This window comes from Gorilla gorilla, chromosome 5 (assembly GCF_029281585.2).
Source record: "Gorilla gorilla gorilla isolate KB3781 chromosome 5, NHGRI_mGorGor1-v2.1_pri, whole genome shotgun sequence".
Classification (NCBI taxonomy): domain Eukaryota; kingdom Metazoa; phylum Chordata; class Mammalia; order Primates; family Hominidae; genus Gorilla; species Gorilla gorilla.
In genome coordinates, this window is record NC_073229.2 from 159,176,936 (window position 1) to 159,192,753 (window position 15,818).

Consider the following 15,818-nt stretch of genomic DNA (forward strand, 5'->3'; position numbering starts at 1 on the left):
TGAGACTTTCAGAGATGACTAAGGATTTTAGAGGTTACAAGGGAGCCAATCTCAAGGTCTGTGATAACGTTAGGATCATGGTTTTAATTTATGGCTCTTAATCATAAAAAAATTCTTGTTCTCAAAAAAGATCATTAACGTACTAAAAAAAATCGTGTTTCAAAAGTATTATAGCTCTTGTCACTTTAAAAAACAAAAGCAGAGACCTGTACTTGCACACAATGAACAGATCTACAGAAAATGACACTATTTTTAAAGTGCATATTACTTTTTATCAAAACAGAAATTTCATGATCTCTAGTGGGCACAAATAAAAAGGTCAAATGGAAATAACTGATTTTCATTCCCTTATTCATCTTTAAATATAGGTTAAACCATGTAACTTCAATAGATATTAATTTCTTAAACTTTTCAAGAAATCTTCTTTTAAAGAGGGCATATGAATTCAAGAAAAATACACATTCAAATTGATAAACTAGTCAGGTACAACTCTAGATATAAACTATAAATTAAGAGTAACAGAGAGAAAAATACTAAAATCTAAAAAATTTTTGCATTTCCAATAGGTTATACTTCAGCTTAAAATGGTTACAAATAATATTATTTTATAGTATAAAACAGATCTTCAGAAGTCAGAGGCTTAGTTGGAAGCCATAATAAAAGAGGTATAGAATTAGAAAGTTTTAGTCAAAATTTGGAAAATAATATACATGTACAAGTAACATATAACATGTATACATATACATAAATATATATGTGTGTATGTATTAGAAGACAGAAACAATTATCAGTCATTATGAAAAAAATATTAGATCTATATGCAGAAACAGTGACTGGCAATTTAAACTAGTTCAATTTCTCTTTTCAACATTGGGTTTTTCTCCATTTGAATGTTACTTATATCTTCCTATAAAATATACCTATATTTTTGGCATAAACATGATCAAAGCTGTTAATTTATAGTTATTCTGAAACATACATTTCAAAGTAACAGACTGTAGAAGGCTGCTTTGCCACTGACTAGTTAGGGTCAGGCTGGGACTAGATTTAATTTCTGCTACAGAATATTATTCCAAATACATCTGTGAGGTATCTATACATATCTGATTAAATCCTAACCAGGCTTCTCAGATCTGTGTCAAAAATAGAATGCTACTACAGTTAGAATGTTATATGTACATATATATACAGACACAATCACAACAGAAAAAAATCGTTTAATGTTTTCACATTTTAATCTTCAACAGTCAGTATCATTTTGACAGTCAGTTACAATTTCAGTAAGAGGTTACTTACTTTGGAGTTGTAACTAAACCACTTTTTAAAAATCTGCTGTCTCAACTTAAGGCTTGTTTAGCAAAAGCATCTTGCAGATAAATACCTTTCACGGTACAAGTTTCATTAGGAGGCATTGCCAGTAGTCGGTCACCAGTTTGGATATAACCAGCTTCTATTTTACCAGTTATGCAAAATCCAGATCCTTGATCTGCAAAACATACCAAAATCTTATGGTTCATACAGCAATGTTATCTGATGATTAATACTGTTAACTATACTTAGTTCTCAAGTAGTCATATAAAACTAGTAGTTCAATGGACATTAAATAATAATCATTTCAGAATTAACATCTCTACTAAATATGGCATACCACACTTTACTTTTTTTTTTTGCAAATAAAAATACTCATATTACCAAAGAAAGGTTCATTCCTTTCTCAAATATTTATTGAGAAATAATAAATACGTGAGTACCAGATATTATACTAAACTCTGGGGATAAAAAAAATAAAAATGTAAGTCCCTGCCCTTAAAGATATCATACTAGTGAAGAGAAAGATGGAAACAATTACATTGTCCTGAGACAAATAATATGTAAAATATACAATAGAAACAGAAAGGTGCACCAAAGAATCCATGACGGTGAGAATAGACATCTGGGCACTCTGAAGAAGGAATAAGTGTTTATTAGGTAGCTTGTATGCATGGGTAGGGAGAAAAAGGAAGACACTGCTGCCCCAGGAAACTGTGTGGGCAAAGGCATAACCAAATGTGGGATGGGCTAAGAGTCATGTGTCACTTGTGGGGGCCATGGGGAGGGGACCATATAGAATAATGAAGAAAAGGTAAGACAGGAGGCAACAGAGATAGGCAAGGGAGAAATAATAAAGGGGTCTCATAAATCACGCTTAGGGTTTAAATTTCATCCTGCAGTTAAGTAATAGGAAGCCAGTAAATATTGTGACGGGAGAAGTAAGGTGATGGTATTTCTGTCTTAGAGTAGAGGCTGATACAAATGCACAAACTTACTACAGAAAGGGAATAAACTCAAGAATTTGGGAATAAGGAATAACAAGTTTGGAGTGGTAAGGAAAGTGAAGACTAATGACAGAAAGGGGAAAATGTGAGATGAAGATGCATCAACTGTGAGATATGAAACTAAGGACAAGATTCATTTTAGGCTTGGTAAATCTGAAGTGTCTATGAGACACACACATGCAGAAGTTGCATTCCAGGGGGACCAATCACACCACATTCCATGAGAATGGTACCCCTAAAAGAACACTCTCCCAGGAGAGATGTCCAGTAGTGCTTAGACAAGTGTGTGGAGAATGAGTGAAAAGGTTTGGGTTGGAGATACAGATTTGGGAAGCATCAAGATGCAGAAGGTAGAGACACTCATGGATGTTAGTTCAAAAGGAGCTTGAAGACTAAGAAGAGGACTGAGGCAGCAGAACACTGTTTAAAAGACAGAGAATGAGGAGCCCATAGAGAAGATATAGAGAGGTCAGAGACAGAGAGGTCAGAGAAATAGACAGGTTAACAGGAGAAAGCAGGTCACAGAAACCAAGGGAGGAGTTTCAAGGTGGATGTGGCTACCAGCATCAGAACCAATGCCAAATTCAAGTAAGATAGAATTGAAAGTGCATATTGACTTTGGCAACCAAGAGGTCATTTCATGACCTCAGGAGGAACACACTCAGGAGAGCAGCGTAGGCGGAAGCCAGGAAGCAGCCTGCAAGGGGAACAGGAGGTGAGAAAGTACAGTCAGCAAACACTTAATCAAAGAAAAGTAACCACCTCTTGTATTCTTGATAAACAATGGGCATCTTGGAAACTATTAGCATATTTCCTCTATTACTAGAACACTGGAAGCTAATAATGATAATGATAAATTTTGATTTCATTGCATGATTTTTTCAAAGCACCTTCATTCATTCATTTTTTTATTCATGTGTTAAATGTATTATGTGCCAGGCACTGGGCTAGGGCCGCAGATATAGATAAAGAAGAGATAGTACTTGCCTTCAAGGAGTTCATAATCTAAGTGGGATAAACAGACAGCATAGAAAAAATTATAATGCTGCATGAAAGCACAATGACAGAGGGTACAGAGAATACAGAGGGACGCGTCAGGGCATGCGCGCAGGTAAGCACGCCAGTTACCAATTTACTGCTGCTCAGTTCCAGATTCACTCTGCATTGCTGGCTCTGTGACAATGGAGATTTAGAGGACAAATGACATCCTTACAGTTTTTATTATTGTAATAATAAATCTTATATCCTTTTATTTATTGAGTTTTTAAATTGTATTTCCATTTTATAGTCTTCTATATAGGATCTTGCCCATATTAAGTTAGATATATCCTTAGGTATTTAATACATCATCTCTTCCAGCAAGCTCTGAACCTCTTCTACGTTGGTCCTTCCTCAGCCCTATCTATAAAGTTTCTGTATATCTTTTAGTTGCATTTTTATTATAGTTACTAATTCTTTATATTACATTTCCCATTTCACCTATGTATGGTATCTAACTCCTAACTGGACCCAGACTGTTACAGATGGGGAGGAAATGAACAAGTAAAGAGAAAGAACAATACAACAGGGAAGCATGGGTAGACATGTGGCAATAAACACATCCTGTGTGGTTAAGAAACAATAAACAATCCAGTTTGGTTGAAGGATTTGAAAACCAAAGGAATCTAATGGGAGAAAAAAAACTATAAAGTTAGAAAGACAAAAGGCAAGGTTTTCTTATGCTTGAAAGATGAGAAATGGTGAGTAAACTGAAGGTTTTCCTGGACAGGGAAGCTAAGTGACTAAATCTGTGCATTTTAAGATTAATCTGACAGTGATCCTTACTTGGGCATGGAGAGGAGAGACTCTGAAGGCAATATACTGTCATAACTTAGTCCAGGAAAGGAGGTTAGGAGGGAATGGGGAAAAGGGGCTATACTGAAGAAGCACTGCAAAGGTAGCACTTACCTTTGAAAACATCAGACACACATAATCTAAAAGGCTTGTCAATAGATCGCTGGGGAGGCTTAAAGGAATCTGGAAAAAAGAAATTGCAAAAGGCAAGGTTTAATTTAAAATTAAATTTTTGACTCACTTCAATAAACTCATTATAATCCCACTTCTCCCAGAAAATAACTACTTTTTATAATTACTAATAGCAACTTAACTGTCACTAATATACACATTGAGCATCCCAAATCCAAAATTCTGAAATCTGAAATGCTCCAAAATCTGAAACTTTTTGAGCACTGATATAATGCTCAAAGGAAATGCTCGTTGGAGCATTTTGGACTTCAGATTTTTGAATTTGGGCTGTTCAACTAATAAGTATAATGTAAATATTCCAAAATCCAAAAAAAAAATTTTAGACCCCAAACACTTTGGGTCCCAAGCATTTCGGATAAGGGACATTCAACCAAGTAATAGTTTGCAGCTTATAAAATGAATGTTAATCTCATTTAATTTTAACAACAGTCTATAAGATATGTAAACCAGGCACTAGCCTCATTAACTGAGGAAAACTGAGCACTAGACAGGTTAAGTATTGCACATGATGACAAAACAGGTAACTTAGTTCCTCTGACTACAAATCCTACGCTTTTTCATACGTGTGACTATCTCCCATAAAGAACTCTAAATAATAATTAATACCAAGTTTATAATGCATTAAAGCTAGAATGGCAGTATACTTACCAATTTGTTCTAATAAACATAGTCCTTTATACCATTTTGTGAGTTCACTTGACTGAGATCTTGTGATTAGATTTTCACCACTGAGACCACTTGTAGGAATAAAAGCTACATCACTCTCCTATTAAAAAAGATTGACTTATGAAACTTAATACAACATTTTTTAAAACATTAAAAGATTCACCATTACCATAACTGCACCAAGTTTGCAAAAGCAACAATGTACTTTTTAAAACATAATAGAAATCACAGAACTACAGCCCCAAAGTTATCTGATCCAATAATTTTCAACTTTTTGACTGGGAAACTTGCAAATTTATTCCAAAACATTCAAGCATTTGGTAACAAAGGCATATTACAGATGCTTGCTGGACAAATTCTTCCCTATCAGTTTCCACACTCCTCTATGACCTCCCTAAACCTATACCATCTAATTTAATAGGTAGGGTAAAAAAGTATTTTGCTTACATAAAAACCAACCCAAATATTAAACATATGCAATTTTCTAAGTTGAAATAATCCAAAGAATATATTATATACATGATAAGAGAAAATAAAGCAACCCAAATATTAAACATATGCAATTTTCTAAGTTGAAATAATCCAAAGAATATATTATATACATGATACTCAAGAGAAAATAAAGCAAAGAGAATTAAACAAATTTAATAAGAATATCAAAGTATTAGTTTTTCCTGTCATACCAGTAAGATGACTTAAGGAAAGTAATAACAAATAAATCTAAAATGATCTTACCTTAAAACCTGCTTGCTTAAGAAAGTGCCCAAGTTTTCCAGTAATCTCTTGAAATCTTTCTTGTTGCCAATTAACCTGATAAAGATCCAATTTATTTTTAAAACTATCCTTCAGAACATGATACATAAAATTTAAATTTCTGCAATGAAATATAATCAAGACTATATAAAATATAAATATAAAATCTATTAAAATCAAAACACAGAATATCAGACCTTGCTAATAATATGATCTAAAAGTAATTCTTCCTAAAACAGAAAGCCTAGAAATAGTCTCCAATACATTTAGAATTTTTTATATATGCTAAAAGTGATTTCAAATTTGGGGGGAAAAAGTGAATATTTTACTCACTTTTGCTTGGACCAACTGTTAGAATAAAATAAAATTATCAGCACTCCCCTCAAGCCAAATAGACTAAAAAAGTATACATAATATGAACTCTGGATAACGACATGCCACTGCAGTATTTAGGGGTCTGCAACTTACATGGAAATGCATGCCAAAGGAATCGATTAATAGATGGATAAAGAAGTAGATAGAGAAACCAACAAGTGATCAAGTAAGAGATAGAATCTTAATAAGTTAGTATAATATGGATGTTTACTGTAAAATTTTTTCAGCTTTTCTTTATATTGAAATTTTTCATGGTCAAATGCTAGGAAAAAATTAAAAGTACATGTAATAATGATACCATAAAGGAACTAATAGCAAATGTAGGTGAATCAGATCGCAGGGTAAGAAAATACCTAAGCAGGCTGGGTGCAGTGACCCACACCTGTAATCCTAGCACTCTGAGAGGCTGAGGCAGGAGGATAGCTTGAGGCCAGGAGTTCCAGTCCAGCCTGGGCAACACAGTGAGACACTATCACTCCAAAAAATTAAAAATTAGCAGGGCATGGTGGCACACACCTGTAGTCCCAGCTACTAGGGAGACTGGCATGGGAGGACTGCTTGAGCCCAGGAATTTAGGCTGCAGTAAGCTATGATGGTACCACAGCACTCTAGCCTGGGCAACAGAGTGAGATCCTCATCTCAAAAAAAAAAAAAAAAAAAGAAAGAAAGAAAATACCTAGGCATAAAGGCAGAAGTCAAAAGGAACTATTTATAAATTTGAGTATATGTCCAAAACATACCATAAACAAAAAGTAAAGTAACAAATTGGAAAGATATCTAAGAGAGGATAGAGGGGTAATATCTTTAACAAATAAAGTATGTTTACAAACCAATAAGAAAAATACAGTTACATAAATGAGGAAATTATATAAATAATTCCCAAAAGAAAAAACAAATTGTTAATATATAAAACATATTTAAATATGAACATTCACAGAAGAGTAAATTTTTTTAAAAAGAGGAATCATGTTTTATACATAAATTGGGAAAACAATTTTGTAATAACAGCAGTATCGATAAGAGTTTAGGAAAGTAAATACACCATATGTGCCAGAAGTAAATAACTAGAATTTTGCTCAAAGGCATTTTAATCAGGTTCAGCAAGTCTTAAAACGTATATTCCCTTACGCTCAGAAATTTCCATGGAATGAACCATTTTCTAAATACATATGCAGGAAATGTTCAAAAGTAAATGTTTAATAAATTACATCTTTAAAATAGACTAGAATACAGCCATAAAAACAATACCCTCTTTATCTAAGGATTATCAATTACTTGGAAACATGCATAAGACAAGAAAATTATTTTTTAAAAAGCAGATGATAAAACAGATAACCCAATTTTGTAAATAAAAAGATTCTTATCTATAAAAATAAATTGGATGAATATACAAAATGAAATGTTATAAGTTTCTGGGTGGGAAGGAGAATTGGTAATATAGGTTTATTTCTGATTTTTATACTTTCATTCCACTATAATAAACATGTATTATTTTATAATTTAAAACAATTTTTAGGTTTTAAAAATTAATTTTGAAAATAAGAAGACATTTTCTTACTTAAAAATTACTAACACCTCATTTATTTAAGATGAGAACAGAGAATTTATTTTTAAAAACATGGCAACCGACTAATAAAATGTACACTAGTCACATCTAAGTCATCTATACGAGCAGAATAACATCTTAATTAGCATCTTAAACAAATCTCCACAAAGCCCTTAAATACCTGATCCATTTTATTAACTGCAACTGCAAGCTGCGTCACTCCCAGAGAACGGACCAAGAGTCCATGCTCTCGTGTTTGTCCTCCAGTCTCAAATCCAGCTTCAAACTCTCCCCTGCTGGCATCTACAACTAAAACAGCTACATCCGCCTAAAGAAGAAAAATAATCGAAGCCAGAAATAATGTTTCAGCATTTTAATTCAAAGGACACATTATTCAATTAATTATGTTAGTCACATTTTTAAAGGAAGACCCTAACTACCCCCACCAAAGCAAATCAAACAAAAGACTCCCAAAGATGGATTAAAATTTTAAAATAAAAGTCACCAAAAATAATGACACAAAGAACAAGAAAAAAGTCCACACTTGATTATATAACAATTAAAATATATAAGCAAAGGAGGAAAAATATAAACAAAATTAAAACATAAATAAACAGCAACCAGGCACAGTGGCTCACGCCTATAATCCCAGCACTTTGGGAGGTCAAGGCAGGCAGATCACCTGAGGTCAGGAGCTCGAGACCAGCCTGGCCAATATGGTGAAACCCCATCTCTGCAAAAAATACAAAAATTAGCCAGGTGTGGTGGTGCACACCTGTATCCCAGCTACTTGGGAGGCTAAGGTATGAGGATCACTAGAACCTGAGAGGCAGAGGTTGCAGTGAGTCGAGATCGCCCCACTACACTCCAGCCTAGGTGACAGAACAAGACTCTGTCTCAAAAAAACAAAAAACAGTAGACAGGGAGGGACAAACATTTGTAACATATAAAGTAAAAGTTATAATCTCTATAGAATCTTTACCAAAAAAAAAAAAAAAAACCCAAAACAAAGCAAGGAGACATAGCTTTAAAGGATACAAGCAAGCTATTTGCTAAAGAAATATAAATGGTCAACAAACATGAAAAAAATTCAAATTCAGTAGAAACTAAAATTTTTTAAAAGTAAAATAAAAACACATTGACATATTCCCCCTCTCCCATTTTTACAAATCACATTGTTAAAGATTTGAAAGACAAAATTATTTGCTGTAGGCAAGGATGTGGTGAGAAGCGCATCCTCAAATATTGCTCATGGGACTGTAGGTGCACCACCTTCCAGGGGGTGTTTTCACAAAAAGTATCAAGAACTTAAAAATTATACATATTTTACTTCCCATCAGTTCCACCTCTAGGAATTTATCCCAGAGAAATAAGTATAGATCTACAAAGATATTCATCAGAGTACTGTTTATAATGAAGAAAAACAGCAAATATATGAATTATCAAAAAGCAGCATATTCATCCTCTACAGCTATTGAAAAAAAAGCCTTGTATAACAAAGTTTTCTAACCTGTGTGGACCATCTTGTGAATCAGATAGAAAGACATTCCTTTCAGACTCAAATTACACACCCAACAAAAGAAGAAAGCTAACCTCAGCTTAGCTCAGTTTTTGTTAGCCTTATTGAAACTAACTTTACAGGTTCCCACTATTCTTTTGGGTGGATGCCACTTGCATCATATGGATGCAGCCTTTTAAAATGTGCAATAGACAGTTTGTGCAACCATAGAAGTTCTTCCTTTTCATTCTTATCAATTATTTCTGTCAATGCACTGTAGGGGCATTTTTTAAAGAACACTTTTATTTTCTCTTTTACAGCTTTTGCTTTGTATGCATACCTGTTTGTCATAGAAATCCACTTTTCTGAAATCCAGGAAACAAAGACTACACCTGGCATTCCCCTTTTTAGCTATCTCGGACTGTTACATGATAATCACTTTCTCTCTAGGGTCCTCTTATATTCCATCCACATCATTAAGTTCTCCTGCTTTCTGGTCAGAACAGAGTCCACAACAGCTTGTTTCTTTGTTGCTTCCCCAATGACCCTTTATTTCTGTGCTCTCCAGTTTTTAAAGAATTTCAGATATAATATATAATCCTCACCATAATGGAAAATAAATGGTCATAAAATATGTCAAGAATGTCTCAGATACTTTCTTACAACAGAACATTACAATTTAAATTGAAGTACTATCCATACACTTTGGTGGGATAATTTACACTATTCCTGTTTCCTTTTACTCGTACCTAAATATTCCTGCTTTGTCTCTACTCTTAAGTGCCATCTTCACTTCCAATCCCTCATATTTTATAAAACTGAACATTAATTTCCTCAATGAGATCCAGCTCTTTTGATCAAGGATTCTTAGATAAGAATAAGCATACAAACTGAAGCAATCAATTTGAAAATTGGCTCTTTCATGCATACTTGTAGTCAATAACTGTTCTCCACACCTCAGGCAAGTTGTCTAACCTCTCTGTGTTACCAACTTACTTACTTCACAGAAACCCTAGGGAGTAAATATAGTTTATATAAAACATCCAGACCAGAACTTCCAAGTCCTAGGCTCAGTAATTGAAAATCTTTTTCTCATTAGGTTTTCATAATAACTGTAAAATTATATTTACCTTCTTAGGTTAAAATGTGAAATTCATTGAATTGGTATTAAGATACCTAACGCCACAAATGTTCTACCTAATCTTCCTATTACTATCTCCAAAAAATTACTTGGAAATTTCTCTATTAATATTATTTCTAGGCAATAGCTCTTGTCTTTGGGAGTCCAAATGCCTACTACGCATTCTCAAGGAAGCCTCTGATGATCAAGCAGAATAAAGTGATCTCTCTCCACAATGTATATCTTCTCTGTTCTTGCAGTGCAACTGTTAGCCTTTCATCTTCACATCTTGTCTTCCATACTGTGATTTCCCTGAGGTGAGGCAGCATGCCTTGTATGCTTCCTTGTGTCCCCAAAGCCCACTGCAATATTTTGCACACTCGGCAAGTTACTTAACATCTTTGAGTCTCTTTATTTCTTTGTTACATAATGGAATTCAATTAGATGATCTCTAAAATCCTTTCCCACCATAATTCCATAAAGAGTTTGAAATAAATGATTTTTGTTTTTTGAGGCAGGGTCTCACTCCCTTCCCTCACGGCTCACTGCAGCCTCAACTTCCTGAGCTCAGGTGATTCTCCCACTTCAGTTTCCTGAGTAAGTGAGGCTACAGGCACCTGCCACCACACTCAGCTAATTTTTTGTATTGTTAGTAGAGACAGGGTTTTGCCATGTTGCCCAGGCTGGTCTTGAACTCCTGGGTTGAAGCGATCTGCCCACCTCAGCCTCCCAAAGTGCTGGGATTACAGGCATGAGCCTCCACACCTGGCCTGGAATAAATGATCTTTATAATAACTGTGGACTCTAAGGTCCTAGAATTCAGAAGCATTTTTTACTACAACTGCTTCTGGTGTTTGTCTCGCCCATTAAACTATCAGTGCTTTGTAGGCACTGCATTCCCACACTGCTACCCCAGTGCTTGCTACACAGCCAGTATTCAATAAGTAATCAATGAAAAAAAAAAGAAAAAGACTCACAGACACACACACACACACACACACATACATATACACATATAAGGAGAAATCAAAACTATATTGTATTCTTTGGTAAATGCAATGAGAAGTACAGTTTCCCTAAGTATCAGTGAGGGATTGGTTCCAGACCTCCCAACACCCGTGGATACCAAAATTTATGAATGCTTAAGTCCCTTATACAAAACAGGGCAGCCTTTGCATATAGCCTACACACTTCCTCTTACACACTTTAAATTATCTCTAGATTATGTGTAATACCTAATACAATGCCTACACATCACTTCCTTTGCATGGATTCAACACAGTACTCAGTGTGTGGCAAATTCAAATTTTGCTTTTTGGAACTTTGTGGAATTTTTCCCCCCCAAATATTTCCAATCCACAGTTGACTGAATCCGTAAATGCAAAATCCATGCACATGGAGGAATGACTGTATACTAATTTAAAATGGTGATAATATACACTTCCTAGAGTTGTTATAAAGATTATATTAAACTAAATGCATATAATACCTAATACAGTATCTGGTCCATATTAGGTACTCAATTAATAGCGATAATTACTTTATTTCAATCTTTTATCACATTCAGTCCATGAATCTTGAATTAATATTCTAAAATTACATGTCAACTTTCTAAAATAGTATCAAAAAATTCTTATCTTCAAATATATTATAATGTATTCATACAATATCCTTTTTGGTTAACAAATGTTCATGTCAAAATTCTCTTTTTGGCCGGGCACAGTGGCTCACGCCTGTAATCCCAACACTTTAGGAGGCTGAGGTGGGGATTGCTTGAGCCCAGGATTTCAAGACCAGCATGGGCAATACAGTGAGATCCCATCTTTACAAAAAACTAAAAAATTAGCCAGGCATGGTGGCACATGCCTGCAGTCCCAGCTACTCAGGAGGCTGGGGTGAGAGGATCCCTTGAGCCCGGGAAGTTGTGGATGCAGTGACTGGTGACTGTGCCACTGCACTCCAGCCTAGGCTACAGAGTGAGACTCTGTCTCAAAAAATTAATCTTTTAATGAGTAGATCCCAGAAAACGGTTAATTGCTTGAAGTCATGTTTTTGCCATGTAACAGAGTCAAGTTATTTTAACTCTTCATGTTTTCCAGTAATCATCCATTATGAAAGAAATCAATGTCCTATATATGCAGTGCTATTTTCATTGCTTTAATCATTTAAAGTTACGGTGATGCACAGCATAATGACGTTTTGGTCAACCATGGACCGCATACGTGATGGTGGTCCCATAAGATTATAATGGAGCTGAAAAACTCCCATTGCCTGGTGATGTCATAGTCGCCATAATGTCATAGCACCATGCGTTACTCATGTATCTGTGATGATACTGGTATAAACAAATCTACTGCACTGCCAATTGTATAAAAGAATATAGCATATGCAATTATGTATAGTACTTTATAATGCTAATTATGATAGTGGTTTATGTACTTACTATTTTTCACTTCTGATGATCCTGATCCTGTGTAGGCCTAGGCTAATGTGCGTATTTGTGTCTTTGTTTTTCACCAAAAAAAGTTTAAAAAGTAAAAAATATATATTAAAAAAAGCTTATGGAATAAGACTATACAGAAAGAAAATATTTTCGTACAGCTGTACAACATGTTTGTGCTTTAAGCTAAGTGTTATTATAAGAGAGTCAGAAAGTTAAAAAAAATTTAAACGTTTATAAAGTAAAAAAAGCTACAGTAAGCTAAGCTTAATTTACTATTAAAGAAAAACATATTTTTAAATAAATGTAGTGTCCCCTGAGTGTACAGTGTTTGTAAAGCATACAGTCATGTCCTAGGCCTTCACATTCACTCACCATTCACTCACCGAATCACCCAGAGCAACTTCCAGTCCTGCGAGCTCCATTCATGGTAAGTGCCCTATACAGGTGTACCATTTTTTATCTTTTATGCCCTATTTTTACGTACCTTTTCTATAATATGCTTAGATCAGTTTAGATACACAAATATTTACCACTGTGCTACAACTGCTTACAGTATTCAATACAGTAATATGTTATACATGTTTGTTGCCTTGGAACTATAGGTTCCATGTAGCCTAGGTGTATAAAAGATGTTACCATCCAGATTTGTGTAAGTAAACTCAAATATGTTCACAAATGATGAAACTGCCTAACAACTCACTTCTCAGAATATTTCCTTATCATTAAGGGAAGTATGAATGCAAATTATATTTGATTTTTTGCAGTATTCTTATTAAGAATCATGTAATTTACAAATTGCAATGCTTTTTTAATATTATAAAGAAAGTAAATAAACCACTGGGTGAAAATACCCAAGCTTCATTATTTCTGCATAAACAAGATCTTTAAAAAGATATAGGACTTGAATATATTGAAAGACATAAGGCAGATTTTGAAATACTCAGGCCAACTTATCAATAAAGGAAATATGAAGCTATACTCATCAAGTCCTTTACCATTACTTTTACGATAAAGAAACTCATAGCTTTTATACATTTTGTTTCTTTGTAAGAAATTTTAAAAGGTTTTACAAAGTACAGGTAAAAAGATCATGAAAAATACAACATTGCTCTTTTTGTTCAAGCTTTATAAAGGTTAAAATTTTTAATTTTAAAATATTTTAAAAGTCAAAATCCTAGAATTGTAACCTCAGCATCAGAAAATTTTATGTAAAGTACAATCAGCACACTATAGTGAAGAAAACAGCAGTTACCTGGGCTGCTCCTGTAATCATATTTGGAATGAAGTCCTTATGGCCTGGAGCATCCATTAATGTAATAACTTTGGTTGTGGTTTCAAACTTTGTCATACCAACATCCATGGTTACTCCCCTTAAACAAAACATAACATGGTTAGAATGTACGATATAAATAGTGCTATAGAGTAAATTAATAATAGTCTACATGACCATCTACATTCTTAGGTAAAAATGGAAATTGTTTTTATAGACTATTATTTTTGAATAATTAAATTATCAATCAGGGCTGGAATTTCTGCTATAATAGAAGTGCATCCATATGGTTTTAACACAAAATGGAGGACAAAGTAAGAGCTCAATAAAAATGATAGTTATGCCCTATTATCTTATTTGTTTTGTAAGAAATAGTGTAAATTGTGAAGAAAGATACATGGGGACAACTCTAAATGGGGGGAAAATACTGCATATGAGAAAAGATAAATGAAAAATTACCACGACCGAGAGGTAATTTTCTTCACGTTCTATGCTTATGCTTCACTAATTATAGAAATGAGCTTATGAAACTTAATTTGCAAGGCTGGTTAGTATGCTACATATTTAGAAAACATAAGATATCAAAGCAGATGCCTAATTTTTAAAAAACAGAGATAGATGAACAGCAGATTGCTTTGTATCCTATTTAATTCTTCTTGGAGACCAACATAGTGCCTTTTTTCAGCCACAAAAATGTAGATTCAGATTAGTGAAATGCTTGCGACTAGAAGCTTTTCAAATTACAGACTTTTTCAGATTTGGAATATTTGCATATACAAAATGAGATATCTTGGGGATGGGACCCACATCTAAACACAAAATTTCTTTGTTTCATATACACATTATACACATAGCCTGAAGGGAATCTTATGCAACATTTTCAGTCATTTTGTGTGACCTGTCACATGAGATCAGATGTAGAATGTTTCACTTGTGATGTCACGTCAGCACTCAAAAAGTTTCAGATTTTGGAGCATTTCAAATTTCATATTTTCAGATTAGGGATGCTTAACCTGTATAAGAAGGCCCAAGGAAGGTCTACAAGGGCACTCAGTCATTCTAGGCCTCAGGAATTTAAACAGGGAAATCATGTGGCAATAAACTAGGTTTGCCCCAGAATCACCCAAAGTAAGGAATAATAATACTCCCTTTTACTACCAAAAGAGTACAACAATTAGAATAATGAACTATAGGTTTGCCCTAGCAATAAAGTAACTGTAGGTCTCCTTAGTCAAGCCATTTTAGTTTAATCTGAAAGCATGGGCCATCCTAGTTTGCTAAAGTGACGCTTAATTCTCTTTAATAATTCCCAAATACTCTAGGGACCACAGACACCTTCAGAGTAATGGTGAACTAAGACTTATTCTGACATCCTCCCTAGACTGACCTGGGTATACTCTGCTGACACAGCTCTGATTTCAATTTGTAACCCTAAGGATATGAAATGTCACTCAATTTACTAATTTCTGTTCTTCAGTATCTGAGAAGACCAGGGGATTTACAAATATTTAACATGGCGGGATAAGCAACATATCACATTTTGTAAATGCTATTAAGGAACATACGGTGGTGAGCTAAAACTCCCATCATGTACCTGGAAGCATCTGCTATCTATGGAATGAAGAAATATTCTAAAACTTATATCAAGCTGAGCAATAAAAAACTAGCAGCAGCAAAACGCAGCAGCAAAAATATGAAAGCCAATCAACAGATGTATTATCAAAAAAGCTAAAATGACTGACCATTATAGGAATCAAATAGATTATTAGTTCACTTGCCAGCTCAACTAAGATACTAGGTAAATTCA

General features: G+C 34.2%; 1 protein-coding gene across 3 annotated transcripts in view; it reads right to left on the reverse strand.

The window, feature by feature from the left end:
- HBS1L (HBS1 like translational GTPase) overlaps window positions 1–15,818 on the reverse strand; it is a 91,867-nt gene that overhangs the window by 16,451 nt on the left and 59,598 nt on the right. For all 3 annotated transcript variants that reach the window (XM_031012325.2, XM_055391057.2, XM_063707882.1), the window contains 6 exons: window positions 13,994–14,111; window positions 7,862–8,008; window positions 5,742–5,816; window positions 4,989–5,106; window positions 4,263–4,331; window positions 1,382–1,486 (listed from right to left, as the gene is read on the reverse strand). In XM_031012325.2, the coding sequence (XP_030868185.2) occupies window positions 1,382–1,486; window positions 4,263–4,331; window positions 4,989–5,106; window positions 5,742–5,816; window positions 7,862–8,008; window positions 13,994–14,111 (632 nt within the window). The remainder of the gene's footprint in view (window positions 1–1,381; window positions 1,487–4,262; window positions 4,332–4,988; window positions 5,107–5,741; window positions 5,817–7,861; window positions 8,009–13,993; window positions 14,112–15,818) is intronic.